Source organism: Drosophila suzukii, chromosome X, assembly GCF_043229965.1.
Source record: "Drosophila suzukii chromosome X, CBGP_Dsuzu_IsoJpt1.0, whole genome shotgun sequence".
Lineage (NCBI taxonomy): Eukaryota > Metazoa > Arthropoda > Insecta > Diptera > Drosophilidae > Drosophila > Drosophila suzukii.
The window spans coordinates 24118175-24133397 of record NC_092084.1 but is presented as its reverse complement, the minus strand read 5'-3'; the positions used below and the strand labels follow the sequence as shown (position 1 = coordinate 24133397).

Genomic DNA, 15223 nt, shown 5'->3' with positions numbered 1-15223 from the left:
AAAAATCGCAAACATTCTTTATTGAATGCTGTAGATGCCAACGCCAGACATCTCCCTGAACACACATATCCATGTGTGTGCGTGTTTACCATACAAGTGTAATCCCTAAGACCAAGTGGAGTGGCACTTCGAGTACTTCTCCAGCTGAAGTGGTGGCCTACGGTAGGCAAACTGCCAGTGCTCTCCCCATAAACGAACTTGGAACAGATCTGCAGGATCTTCTGGGGAAGAATTTCAAGTTCTACACCAAAACATGAAGTTTGCAGATCAATAGAGTTCTTTAAAATGTATTTCAGTTCTGAGAAAGGACTGGAATGTAGATTGACCTTCTTTTAAAGGAGATTTGTGCCCCAAGCAAGGACACAAAAACATTTCAATCCATGTAGAACCTTCACTTCTAAATCCCCGAAATGCTTACATATTTTAGATAGAACCCACATGCCCGGCGTCTCAAGAAGAAGCGCACAACGTCAAACAAATCATAATCGGTGGCTGGTAGACAGTAGCTGCATACGCTTCAAACGGTCGACAGTTTGTCTGTCAAATTGACATTACACGCAGCGACGCAACTGCGACGCCGGCAGAGGGTAAGTCAAGTGTCGGCAGAGGCAGTGGCAGAGTCACCAACAAGTTGCATTTACGTGGCACAGGCTGAAGGCTCTGCTTTTGTACACTGAGCGAAAAGGTGTCAATTAAAATTTCGCCGAAATTAACAGCTAAACAAATTATGGTATAAAAAAACCATTAAAACCGGAAAAATCCAAAGATGTTGCCAAAGTTGAAGAAAATGAACTGAAATCACACAACAAAATAGAGGGGAAGTGGAAAAAAAATATCTAGCAACCTGAAACCATTTAAAAAGATCATGAAAAGTATGGTGTGAGAAGTATTTTTAAACCTTACGCACCTTCATGGAACATTTCAAATCTCATAGCATACTTTTAGACACCTCTATGCTTGTTTTTAAAGCTCTTCCCATTTTTGTTAGAACACCTCTACAGTATCTTAATTTTTAGACAATTTGATGGTATATTTTAAACCTCTAACGATTTGATTTATATTTGTAGCATACTTTTAGACACCTTTATGGTTATTTTTAAAATTCTAGGAATTTTGGGTAAAGCACCTGTAAATGTTTCAAACTTGTAACTTAATTAGTTGTTTGAAGCCTCTTCCGATTTGTTAATTATTCCTAACATGCTTTTGGACACCTTGATTGGAATTTTTATTAGAACACCATAGTTTTCCATGGGGTTTCCAAATGAAAGAACATATTTCTAATAGCCGTAGTATTTTTCCCAGTGCACCTGGACTTGGACTTGGTTCGGGACTTGGTCTTGGACTCGGATTTGGAATCAGGGACTGGGGACCTGGCCTGAGTTTCATTCCGGGCGTAGGCCGCTTGACTGACTGACGGACTTGGCTGTTGGCTTCTGTTTGCGGCGCTGACTCAGCTGAATCTGGACCCGAATCCCCGAGTTCGAGTTCGAGTCCAGGCCTCAACCTGAACCTGAACTTGCAGCTGAAGCTGAAGCTGAAGATGATGAAGCCGAGGCGAAGGCCTCCAGCTGAAGCCGATGATTTTCCGCTTGGCTTGGCTTCGCCTGGCAACCTGTTGGCAACTCATTAAATAATGCCGATGACTGGACAAATTCGTATTATGGGTCTTTTTTTTATTTATTTTTTATTATTTCGTTTTATTTTTATTTTTTTTTTTATTGTGGTGATTAAACAAGCCCAGCATAATCCTTGCTGTGCAGTGGAATTGCATTTGACTGGGAGACCGGAACGTTGGCGTTATAATTCTACCAGCCCACCTCCATTCGGGGCTTCTCCTTTATAACCCCTCCCCCGGTTGTCCCGAAACCCCGATCTCCTCCAGCTGACAGTTCTCCTCCTGGCGATGTTGCTTCTGGTTCCTTCTGTTCCTGTGTGTTTGTGTGCCAAAGTGACACTTGTACAGATTTTCTTAATGCGCCAAAGTGCCACTTGTCGTCTGTTGACGCTCCTCGTCCTCAGCTCCATCGTCCCCATCCCCGCCAGAAATCCCCCAGAATCCACAGAAATCCCAGAATGCCAGAGATCGAAGCCGTTTTGTACGTGTCTCTTGGCAGTGAAATTTTGTGAAATCAGCGCTAAAACGAAGACAAGTTGTCCGGGGAACATGGAGGATTCGAATCCTCAAAACTTGTCCGTCTCTCTCTCTTTGGCCCAGGCACAATTCTAATTGCTGGCCAACGCACAATTTGTCACATGCCAAATTAATAAACGACTTTGGCCAAGAGATGCACCTTCGTTTTTGGGTCCGCAAAACAGTAGCAGCTGATTTTGGCCTCAAGTTGGCAGAATCGGTCCTTTGATTGAGTGGATGAGTTGTCTTTAGAGCTGTGTGGGTTTTCCTCTAGTAGTTTTCCAGTGCAAAGCAACTTTAACACTTCAGATGTGTGAGGTCTTAAGGCAACTGCAGTCCATATATCATTCTTAAGGCGGCCACTTTAAAAAGTGGGGCTGTGAAACTGGTACAGGGGACCTTAAAGAGACATTATTTTTATTAAATAAAAACCATATGACAGATACAATTTAATTTATAAGTCTGAGAAATATTATTGTTCCGAATTTTATGGTTTTAAAGATATAAGGAAGCTTAAAAGCAATTATTCGAAGCTAAAATCCATTGAACTTTTTCTGACCACTCCATTTAGAGGGCAACCATTTATATATTTCACCTTTTGAGTCGCCATTATGAGTAATTACCTTCCTCCAATCACCGAACATTTAATAAATCTCAAAGGGGCGTTCTTAGGCTCCAGCAAACCAGCGACTTACTCTTAATTGCACCTAGTTGTTGTGATTATTATAGGTGTGTATCTGTATAAAATAGGGGCTGGGTATGCTCAACTAAGTAGTTCATATGTGAGGCTTCAAATTCAGTTCCAAGTGTTTCATACTTATGGTATTTAATATGTTTACAAGACCTCGTGCACTGATTGTGAGTATATCGATGTTGGTTTATCAACATATTATACCACTGGGAGCACTCAATAATATTGTGATTTATTTATGGAGCTGGAAATATTTAAGCTGATGGCTTGAAATATTTCCTTAATTAATAAAAAAGGTTTTAATATAAATGGAGGGGCTTTATAAATTATGGAAAATTCAATTTAATGTTCCAATTTTTTTTAAATAACTATGGTATCTCCCAGTCGAGTCTCTCAAGATTCCAAGGATAGCCACTTGTTGCCGCTGGCTGGATGATTTTGTTGTAATACTGGGCAGGGCCCCGGGGCAGTCTTTATTTTCTTGGTTTTTGCCTCGGCTTTTTTTCATACCCCTCTCTGGTTGAGGCTGCCACTTAATTTATTTGTCACCGAACCGAAGCGCAAATGAAGTTCGAAAAAACCAACCGACATGCAAAGGCATCCGAGAAAAGTCAACACACAGCGACCACGGAATCGTTTGAAATAATACGAGAGGGGAGGAAAACCGAAGGCAGCGGCAAAAAAGCTGAAGAAATAATTACAAATTAAAATGAAACACGGAATGGGACAGACAGACAGACGAATACATATACTCGTATGAGGAAGCCGGGCTTTGAGATGATATGGGGGGGTTTTGAGGGGCCAGAGTTTTACCAAGTTTATAAATAGCTGCGTTGACGACGCCGCTGGCCACGCATGCGCAAAGATTTGTCATAATTGATAAACGACAACAGCAACATTCGAGACTCCTCCATTCGACCAAACAAAAAAAAAACTAAACAGAAAAATGACAAGACTGCCATCGAAGTGGCGACTTTTTAGGGGTGGACCACGGCTATCTCAAGACCCCCGGTCACAGTTCCCATCCCGGTGACAGTGATCACGCCTCGACGAGCACATAAATCGAAGCTACTGCATGTTTAACCCTAATGATTAAGGGGAAGTTCCTGCCCATTAATATATTAAAAAGGGGAATTCATAAATTAAACAAAATATTTTAAGTATTTCAAAAAGATCTAAGCAATTCTAATGAATTTTACTAGATATCGATTTAGGATATGTTCTGCCAGATCTAATTATTTTTTTAGTTCCTTATAATTTGCTTAAGCTCAAGCCTAATCCTGAATTTAGAATAACAACTAGGGTTAATTTAAGGTTCGGTTAGAATTCTTTTATGCCTAAAATGAGATATCTTTATAGCTGATGTCTTTATAATAAATATCGTATTATTTACTTTATCTTGGTGTGTACCATGATTCTTTTTTTTTTTTAATTACATTATCGAAATTTTATAAAAGACAATTTCTTATTCGGAATTGATGAATTACTCTAAATAATTTAACAAGAAATACACCAAATCTTATGAAGTAATCTGGTTAAATGTAAATACCAAATATAATAATTTCTACAACATTATTAAACAAATGTCCCTGTTTTTAGGTATTGCTAAACATATTCGACATTTTTAATATTATATATATATTTTTTTTTATATACCATGAGAAATCCCCCTAACTATATGCACAAATTACTGTGTAAATCCCGAAATCCCAATCGATCTTGGCACAGATGCACCACCAGATTTCCAGATATCCAGATACTTTCAGCAGCTGCCAGACATAAAATCCGAAACGCAGACACAGGTGACGATGACAATGACAATGACAACTTCAGCAGCCGATTCAGCTGGAATCGCAATCGCGGCTTTAACTGCAACTTCAACTTTAAGTTGAACGATGACGCCAAATTGGCAACGCGTTTCTGTTCTGTTCTTTTTTCCCCGTTTTTCTGTTTTTTTTTGTTTTTGTGGCCCGAACGTGAGAACCAATTGCTATGTATGGTCATTACAAGCCGTCCAGTCCATCTGAAGGCCCATCGGTCCATTGGTCCATTGGCCAGAGCGAGAGATATAACCCATAAATATTTTAATGATGATTACATTTTAAAAACAACGAGCGCTGAAGCACTGGCATCACGAAATCGAATGGGAGAAATCACAGGGTGCTGTGGTATTGCGATCGGGATTGGAATCGGGAATCCAGGATCCCGGTATCCCAGTATCCCAGCAGCCCAGCGATGATGAGCTACTACCCCGCCACTGGGCGACACTGACGACATTTTTGGAATTACATTGACAGGCGGGGACGGGACTAAAAGCGATAATTATTGCCAACTTGCGGCGCTGTAAGTGTTGGCGATCGTGTTTCGCGGCAGCGTTTGTTGCAGCTGTTGCAGCTAGCCTTACTGCACAGATTCACCTCCCCAGGATCCCCTCTGGATCTCACAATTCCAACCCCTGGCATTCCCGCGTACACCCCGATATCCCCAACATGGCCCTCTGCCTGATCGACGGCGTCTTGCCAATGTAATTTCAATAATTTTATCTGCCGCCGCTCGCGTCTGCCGTGATTCGATTGGCGAGCGGTGACAGATCAAAGCCGCTGCCTCATACAGGCAGAGAAAAATCTACAAGAAAGTTAGAGAAATTTACAAAATCGAAAAGGAGGAAAAAAGTGTACTTTTTAAGCCCTTGAAATCCTTTTTACCATCTTTGAAGACATATGAAACAAATATTTTAATATATTGGCTTAAATATCTTTATTTCTTTTACTATTAAAAAAAATAGTATATTGATTAATATTAACTTAGAAATCGGTTTACCTTTCAGACCTTAAAAAGCCTTGTAATATCCTTGAGGACGTATGAAAGAATTGATTATTTCTTTTAGTCCTTGAAAAGCCATTGTAACATATTTAAGGGCATATCAAACAAATATATTTTAAAATCTGTAAGTCCTCAGGTGATAAGGTTTATGGAAAAACTTAAATTTTAAATGATGACTTAAAAAAATCTTAGATTAATAATAAAATGCAGATGTTACTTAGAAAAAAAATATTTTTATTGGGCTACCATATTATGTATGTAGAATCAGTATATCTTCGATCATTAGCCTCTATTAATTTGAGATACAAGTCTTATATTTGTGTGTGCAGCTGGAGGATCAGTTTCTCAGCCATAAAAAGTGATAAAAATACATTTATACTATTTAAATACATATTTTTCAGAGCCTTAGTTAGTTTTCGCCCAGTGTTTTCGCGGCGGCAAAGATCAGTGATCGGCGTTCGCAAGTCGGGCGATGGGTGGAGCTGCTCGATTCGACTGCTTTTGGAGCTGCCTGCTCCAGATGTTTAGCTGCACTTTGGCGGCTCGATGAGGAGTTCCTGCGATCGCAATCACATCCAGGTTCAGGTTCAGGTTCATGTTCAGGTTCGGGTTAAGATGAGGTCCCAGTCGCAAGTCCCCGTATTCCTGGCGATGCGCAATCATCAACATCAGAGCGAGCGTCATCAGCCGACCACTGCCAATTACTCGGCAGCATTGTTGACATGCCTTTAACCATTTGCATCGTTTTCGTATTGATTTGTTTAACTCTCTGCTCCGCACACAAACACGGCACAATTTTCGGCTTCCAAACCGAACAGATTCGATGGGGATCACCACTGCATTTTTCTCCCACGGCCCAAAAAGCGTGTGAATGGTCCAAAGGCAACGCGACCAGTTCAATGTGCCGATCAAAAATATGTCAAAAATCTATCGAAGAGCGACGATCGATCAGGGTTCCGATCTGCCCTGAAATCGGTTGCATTCCCGAACGTTCTGTAGGTCAGTTATCGACCCAGTTTACGTGATCATCGCAGGTATTCTTGGGCCTTTCAAATGGGCGAAAGGAAGGGGTTTCCTTTTTAAGTTATCTATAACCTTATAATTGATTTCTGCTCTGAGAAGAGTATTTTTTAAATACTATTTTTAATAAATGCATTGTTTTTAAATATACAAAATACTAAAGATAAAATTGTAACTAACATTGCAGATAAACGATCATACTGGTTAAAAAACATTTTTAAGCTTATCCTGCTGGCAAGCAGAATGACTTAAAATGAAATGCAATAGCTTAATAATATTCATAAATAAAGGATTTTTTAGGAATTTAAAATCAGAAGTATACTATTTTAATTTGATCCTAGAAATATACAAAAACCGTTTTTACTGATTCAAATTTAGTCCCTCTGTGATTTTTACCTTTAGCATTAACTTTTCTCCCAGGCAAAAATATAAAAAAAAAACCCAAAAAACCGAAGCAATCTCTCCCCGATCGGATAGATCCACTTTCGGACAATTAAAATTCGATTGAAATCGCCACGAGGTGAACATGTTAATGGAAGATCGCCACGCCTGTTACCACAGTCGCATTTTTCCCACACCAATTGGCCATCGAAGGGGGTTCCCGGGTGAAGGGGGTGCTTCCAAACCCCGATATATCGGGTTCCCGAGTTCCCCCTTATAAGCAATACATAAAAAAAGCGCAGTCGCATTTCATTTGGGATTCCGTGAACGTTTCGGTTCAAACATAAAATAAATAAAAATCAGTACAAGTCGAAGAGCTGTTGTCGCCTTTGAGCTTTTGCGACAATCACTCACGTTGCCATTTGGCGGTTCCGTCTCAGGTCCCCTTAGATCCCCTCCCAAAAAAAACTCCACCTTAACCCCCTTGTGCCAACCCTTTCCGCGAGCGTTCAATCATCGGCGATCGTCTTTGAGGCCCGATTCGTTCGTTAAACGTTCTGCGTATTGAAATGAAATTTGTGTCGCTCGACACGATGACTTATTCAATTATTCGATACGATACCACGTGATTGAATTATTGAAATAAGTTAGAGTTCGAATCAGGTGGCCGTTGCCCATGTGGTTTATTTTAAGCTTAAAGAGAGCAAAGAACCAGTCCTAAATTAATGCTATCAGAAATACCCATCAAATATATGAATAGATATCTTTGAACCCTTAGATAAAGATTAAGTTGTCCTTTTTTTAATATAGTTTTTAAGAAGAAAACATTTACAATCTTAAGGATTTAAGAATAATAATACAATAATTTAAAAGTAAGTACACTAAAGTCTTGTATTATATCCAAATTTGTTCGGCGTACTGGGATATTATATGGGATTTGCCGGAATTCTTTAAGTCCGACTGCCTTTGCCTGTTGATTTCCTGGATCGCTTTCTTTTCCTTCTTTCTGGTTTCGAGAGTAATATCCCCATCGCCCTGCTCTTTGTCGGCACCTCGCATGATTTTTAGGTAATCCTCCAGAGTGAGGGTCTTGAGATCCTGAACCGATCCCAAAGTGGTATCATTAATATTGAGACTCGCCAGGAATTCCGCAATTGTGGCATAATGAACGCCATTACGGCGACATCGACTATATTCCAAATTTCGATCACTACTGCTTCTCCGGATTTGATCTCCGTCCATTGGGGGATTTAAAATAATAAAAGAATTTAGTTGTGTGTTTTTTTAATTTTTTAGGTCTTTGATTGGGGTGTCTAACACAAATAATGTAAAGCAAAGGCAACTTTGCTTTATACAGGGGTTTCAAAAAATAATTATAGGTATTTCGAATTTTAGTATTCATTTCCTAGGTTTCAATTAATTTTAACAAAGTTTTATTTTAATTTAAATACACGAAAAAATGTGAATAGTCCACTTATTAAATTTTTTATCAGGAAAAGTGATATAATTTGACTGTAGTTCATGCAAAATTATGAGTATTCATACAATATATGATTTAATTGCAACTAAATATATGTTTTTTAGGGCTTTCTTTCTTTTCAAAAAACCTTTTTGGACTAGTTTGATAAAAATTAACTAAACACGACTTCGAACAAGTAATAAACATGTGGCTTTTCCTCTACGGAGAATAAATTCCATGGGGCAGGGGGAATAAAGACTCACTCGTTTGACAGCTCATTTTGCATAATTGTGCGGCGCGATAGGCAACGCATACAAATCGATTATTGAACCGAATTCCTGATATATATTTTTTATGGTTTGATTTATGATCGCCGTACTGTTGTCAGTCAGTCAGCCGAAGGGTAAGTGGAGTGGTTCTTTAACGAGTGAGCATCAAAAATGCTAATTGAGCTGTTTATCGATTTGTCAACAACAATAACCCGCTAACAAAGTCGAACAATGGCCACATCAGCGGCGAAAATGTCATTTCATTGTTGTTCAGTTTGATGGGGCTTTTGGGACCCCCTTCCCGAAAGGCGACCCCCCTTATGGGAACCCCCCTTTTCACGCTCTCCATTGAGTTTTATTGACTATTAAAATTGTGTCAAAATGTGTTTGAAATTTTTTATTGTTAATTATACGCGGCGGGCGTAATGTGGAACCAATAAACAATATCGGCATCGCAATTGAAATTCGGTATTAATCGTTTGTTGTTTTCCTTCTTTCATTTGGCCTCTTATTTTTTTGTTTTTTTGGAAATACTGGGAATTAATTTGCCAAACTAATTAAAGTATAAGGCAGGCAAGCGTGAAACCGAAACCGAAACAGAAATCAAATCAAAATCGAATTCGAAAGAGATTCAAATGAATAGACAGGCGGATCGGACAAGCCGACAAGTTGTAGTCCCAGATCCCAAAGGAGGGCTTTACACTGAGAAAAATTAGAGAAGGGCCTTAAGAGAGTTACTAGATACAATATTTTTTTTTGTTGGAAATTTTCAGAGAATAAGAAAAGATTTTTAATAGCTTAAATTGAAATAAATCATTCAGATTCATAGGTAATATTTTCATAATTTTGATAGGTATACTTTGTTTTGTATAATGAAGTCAAGAGAATAATTGTATTACATTTTTATCTGAGCTCATTTATTTATATAAGCTATTTAAATAATTTTACCAAGTTTATGCTTGGGTAAAAAAATATTTTATATACATTATAGACTCCGAATATGCATCTTATTTTCTTGTATAATTTTTTTTTGAATTTTTATATTTTGTCAAAAGGATAAGTTTATTAAATTTTGATCTGAACTCAATTATTAATATGAAGTATTTTTATAAATTTAGCAAGCTTCTGCTTCGGTAAATAAATATTAATTAGACTTTATAGCATCAAAATTTGTATCTTATTTACTTAGTTATTTCTAACACTTTTCATTATTATTATAATGAAGTTAGAAATCATTTGAAAAATAACATTTTCCAGCAGTGCAATTCCAAACTTAAAAGGGAGCTTTGGTTGGCGTTTGAGTAATGAGCCCTGGAGTTAGAGCCATGGCTAAAACCGATTTCACTGACCGCCCTGAGTGAATGACGGAGTGAGAGACTGACTCACTGAGTGAATGACTGACTGAGCGAATGACTGACTGACTGACAGAACCCCAAAAGAGATCGCGGGGGGCTGGCCAGGCGGATCCTGACTGACATTTGATTATTGGCTTCCAATTTGTTGCAGATTTTTTTCGTATTTTTTTTGTATTTTCCATTCGAGCGCAAATTGCGTGCCTGGCAATTTGCAAGAATAAGAAAAAAATAAAGAAAATATATCCAGATATCTTCAGGTGAAGGAGCAAAAGAGAAGGAACGATCGGCGAACAGAAGTCAAATTGTGGCCAACATGGAAATTAATGGAGCAATGGAGCGACGGCGATCGAAAAAAAATAAGCTAAAAATCGGAGATGGAGATCACGGCTGCTGTTGTGGCTGCTACTTTGCTGCAGCAAAATCGGCGGCAGGAAAGGAGTTATTAAGACAGAAAGGGATGGCCAGAGGTTGCCCAGGTCTACCTTTATTTTTCCTTTTTTCCCCCTCATTTTTTTTTTGCTCTGTTTTCTGTTTAATGAAGGCAGTTCGATCGATTTGGCTGGCTGCGAATCGTGGCAGCCCCACCTCCGCCGCTCGAACCCAATTTCCAGTTCCAGTTGCAGATCCGATTTTTAGAGACGGCACTTCTACGGAGGAAGTTGGTCAAAATATGAGGCCTTAAAGAGTTAAAAACATAAAATTTAGCATGGAATATACCTCTAGTCTTAGCATTTAAAGGGATTTTTATAGTTTATATTCTTTGGGCTTCTACAGGGACTTCATTTTCCATACGTTTACTGAAATTTTATGAAATTAAGAGCATACGAACTTAGTCTTTCAATACAAAACTTATCATTAGCAAGGTAAAAATATTTAAAAACCAAAATAACCAAAAACCAAAGACGTATAAATACTTGAATCCTGTTATTGCATCTAAGACTTTTGCTTGTTTTCTCTGTGTATCCCAAAGATATTTTATGTTAATAGGTATATTATGTAATTCTGTAATTTTTGGATTTAGGGATTTTCATGGAATTTAAGAATTTAAAATTAAACATGTGGTAATGCTAAAGCTTATATATTTATATTTTTTATGGATTTCAAGTATTTCTTCGTGTCACGTTGCCCCCTCTAAAAACGGGCAATTCAGCGACCAGTCCTCGGCACAATTTCAGTCGGTAGTTGGTAGTTGTTGCTGCCGTGGCTGCTGTTGGCCAGGCCAAAAGAGCTAAATGAAAAAAAAAAGCAAAAAAAGCGCCCAGGGTCCAACCAAACTGAACCGAACTGAACCAGCGTTTTCGATCTGTCTGTCAGTCAGCTGCCATTTTTGCTTGGCTCGAGTCTCGAGATGCGAGATGCGAGTCTCAAGATTCAAGATACAAGATTCCAGATTCGAGATCGAGACTACTCTGCAGCTGAAGAAGCTGGCTAACTGAAACCGAAACTGGGGGGATCTGGCCAAGAAATCAGCCAACCAAGTCGGCGAACCAATTGATTGACATTGCCCACAACGCCCTTTTGCCAACTTGGGGCGGTCTTTCCAAATGGCCCGTTCGGTTTTATTCGGTTCGTTCACTTTTGTTGCCAACTGTACCGGAAATGTGTGAAAATGCGCAGAGCCATGAATGAATCGCTTAGTTGACCGGCACAGTCGGACAATTCTGTTGAATTATTATGCCCCCGACCAACTACTAATTATACAACAATAATTAATTAAGCCAAGAAGACAGGCTCTTGGCCAAGCCAAAAAAAAAAAACCAGTTGGCCCAAAGCCGAAGTTCATTCAAGAAAAGCTACGGCAGACAATGACAAAAACAGTTACCAACCGTCGTTGAGCGGTCAAAGCCGTGTAATTATGAAATTCAAAGAAATGAAGCATTAAACCGAACCATCTCGAAACAAACGAGAAATATGATATATGAAAAAAAAAGAAATAACAAGTGTTCATAACTAAATTAGCATGAAGCCACCGCCCATTGATAACTCCACTCTTGGCTTGGTTTTCATTTACTTTTTTTTCTGTTTCTGTTTTATTTTGTGGTTGACAAATTAATATACAAAACTAAACCCTTTTTGAAGTCAACCGACCACTTGGTTAGTGCTATAAAAACCAGGTCCATACTTTGATTGCCCCAGCTAAAAACTATGCTTTTCTCACACATTCGCTTTACGATTATTTGTACAACTATTATTATTATTAGTTAAGCAGCCTTTTTTTTACAATTTCCAACGAAAATTTCATACTCGGGAATGAATTTATAGTCATTAAACTGTGAGTTATGTCTTTATAAATTCATGTTAGCTGAGCTCAATGGAAAGTCACTACGAAAAGCGAGGGGAGATGGAAACTCAGGGGGAATATCAGAGTCCAAGTGTCCGGAAATTCTTAAGAATGTTTAAATACTTCGAGATTAAATCTATTCTTTCTCTTTATAAGCCTAGCTTTTAAAATATGGCGGCTAATGAAAGATATTTCCTGTAATAAATGGAGTAAATTTGAGATGGTTTTGTACATTATATATATCAAAAATGTTATAATCTGGGGAATATTTAATCATTTATGCTGTTTATCTCCTTCCTTAATTATTATAAAATCTTCTCAAATCGGTTCCAGCGATTTTCCTCGGACAGACCCCAACAATTAGTACATCTCCTGACACTTTCCTTGGATCTCTGCAATTCTTGCGTTCGGTTCTCATCGCTTCAATTGAGTAGATTTCCCATTTTCCCATGGCGTCCACAATGCCAGAGACGTGTACACATTTCTAATTAAATTTTCAAAGTTGCTTTTCCATTCTGTGCGATTTTTGATTGACATTTTACATTAAATGTTCTGCTGCCAGAGCTGGCGGAAAGTGGCCACGGCGAACGGGCAACGTTGAAATTGATCAATTTCACATAATTTCAAGGCAAGTCGGACGCGGTAATGCAAATCCGACAGATGCGACTCCAACTCGCTCTACTCGCGAATGTTAGAAGATCTTAGATCGCTTTCCTCTTCCCCTTCCCCTTCATTTGGGAATATGTGTGGATGTGGATGTGGCTGTGGCTGGGGATTCCTGAGGATGCCAAAGAAAGACTGGACCTGGCTTATGATTGACAACGGCTGGATTGAGCGGCGCTGTAAGTCCACGCAGGTCCAATCCCAGTCCCAATCCCAATCCCAAACCCAAACCTAAGCCCAAGTAAAACCGAACCCAAACCTAACCGAACAGATCTGAACTGAACTGAAAACCGAACCGTAGCAATCCGCGAATCCCTGACAGCTCGACGGCCTTTGGGCGATTTAAACGTTTCGGTTGCCTCCCTCACCGCTCCTCTCAAAAGCACTCAACAAATAAAAATCTAAAAAAATTAAAAAAAGAAAAATTAAAAAAAAAATTTTTTTTTTTAATTATAAAAAATATTTTACAAAAATAAGAAGAACATAATACTAAAAATATATATATAATATAAATATAGGAAAATATAGGAATTGTATCATTACAGTAACATATACTTATAAGAAAAATCATGGAACATCACTGGTATTTGAACTCGGACCCCTTTCAGTTTTGGTTGAAAAATCTTGGTAAATAACATTTTTAATCAGCGAATTTGATATTATTTTAATAAAGTGGCCTCACAACTTTGTTTACAGTGCACTGCAGCTCACCTGAGCTTTCCCCCTGCCCCTCGCCTTTTAATTGCTCGCCGTCTGCTGGATTTCTTCAGCTTCTTTCACAATTCTCATTGATCTTTTTTCGAATGTGCGCAACTGTCGGATTTTGTGAGCTGTCAGTGGCTCTCTGCCGTGGAGACTGTGCCCCTCCCCGCTCCTTAACCCCCCATGCCACCCGTTTAACCCCTCTGTGCCCCCTGTTTTGGATATGTGTCTGTGGCGTGGCATATCTTTGATTTGCTAATTAACGGTTTGTCGGTTCAGTTTGACATTTGAACATGAGTTCTTGACATTTCTCTTTCTCTCTCCGCCGATTTGTGTGGGGTGTCAAGGGGTTAAGTGGGCTGTGAGGGGGGTTAACAACTGGGCTTTGGTGGCAGCCTATTGATTTGATTTGACCTTGGATTAATTGGATCTGCCTGGGTGCCGAATTCTTCTTCAATTTAAAGGAAGCTTTCTTGAACCAAAAAAACATACGCACTAAAATAAGGGTCTGCAGAAAACAATAATATAGGTTCGGTAAGTAGTATTTATTCTAAAAAGTATGGAAAGCTAAATTTAATACATTAGGAGGTTAAAAATTTTAGTAACACAAGAAAGCTTTGATGATTTTCTTATGTTTTTCCTTAAAAATAAAACATCTATAATACTGTTTTGGAAACCAAGGATTTTCTGCCATTTTCCCACCGATTCCAAGTACAAACCCCAGTAACAGTCACAAATTGATGGTCAGTTGGGATTTCAGACACGGCATAACATTGTTAACACCTTGACTTTCCCCCCATACCGCTGGCCGGTTAATATTAATGATGATGTGGTGTTGATGTTAAGTGCAGTTTAATAAATGAATTGTCTCCCATTCCAGCCTCCGCAGCATTTGCAGCATGCAAAGAAGCCTTTCCAGAGGACGAGCATTTCCCGTTGCCCCGAAGGCAGCTCGTAATCCATCACCAGATTTCGTTTGGGTTTCGTTTTTGAATTGCATTTGCATGTGCCCAGAGCAGAAAAAGAATTCATGCCAATGCACTCAGAAAAATTTTAAGTCCCATTGAATGCTGAATCTTAGATAATTAGATTACCAATTTTAAGAGGCATGCCTTGTTTAAATCGAGCTACAAATGACCAAGTTATGGACTATAGAAACTCAGGTTTGGGTCACCTTTGTAGAATCTAGCGGTAAAAAAAGGAGACCTATTTAAAATGGATATATGTGCTTAGGGAACTGATTTACAAACTTTCAGGGTTTAACCCAAGGTTAACTCGCTCAATAAATAAATAGTAAAGATGTTATGATTGCTAATGGTGCCACATTTGGGTCACCTTTTTAATTTATATTAACAGGTTTTGTTCCACTGTGCCGGCGATCATTTGTCTATTTTGCCTCCCTTGACTCCCTTGAGCAGCGCATCGTCGTGGCAAGCCTATTTCTTACA

General features: G+C 38.8%; 2 protein-coding genes across 3 annotated transcripts in view; one reads left to right on the top strand and one right to left on the bottom strand.

Moving 5' to 3' along the window:
* Positions 1 to 15223, top strand: part of LOC108004773 (uncharacterized) — a 48981-nt gene that overhangs the window by 16182 nt on the left and 17576 nt on the right. The window lies entirely within an intron of this gene.
* Positions 7851 to 8344, bottom strand: LOC108004775 (uncharacterized). The gene has a single exon (XM_017067824.3). The coding sequence runs from the start codon at positions 8286 to 8288 to the stop codon at positions 7941 to 7943; it is 348 nt and encodes a 115-aa protein (XP_016923313.2). The 5' UTR covers positions 8289 to 8344; the 3' UTR covers positions 7851 to 7940.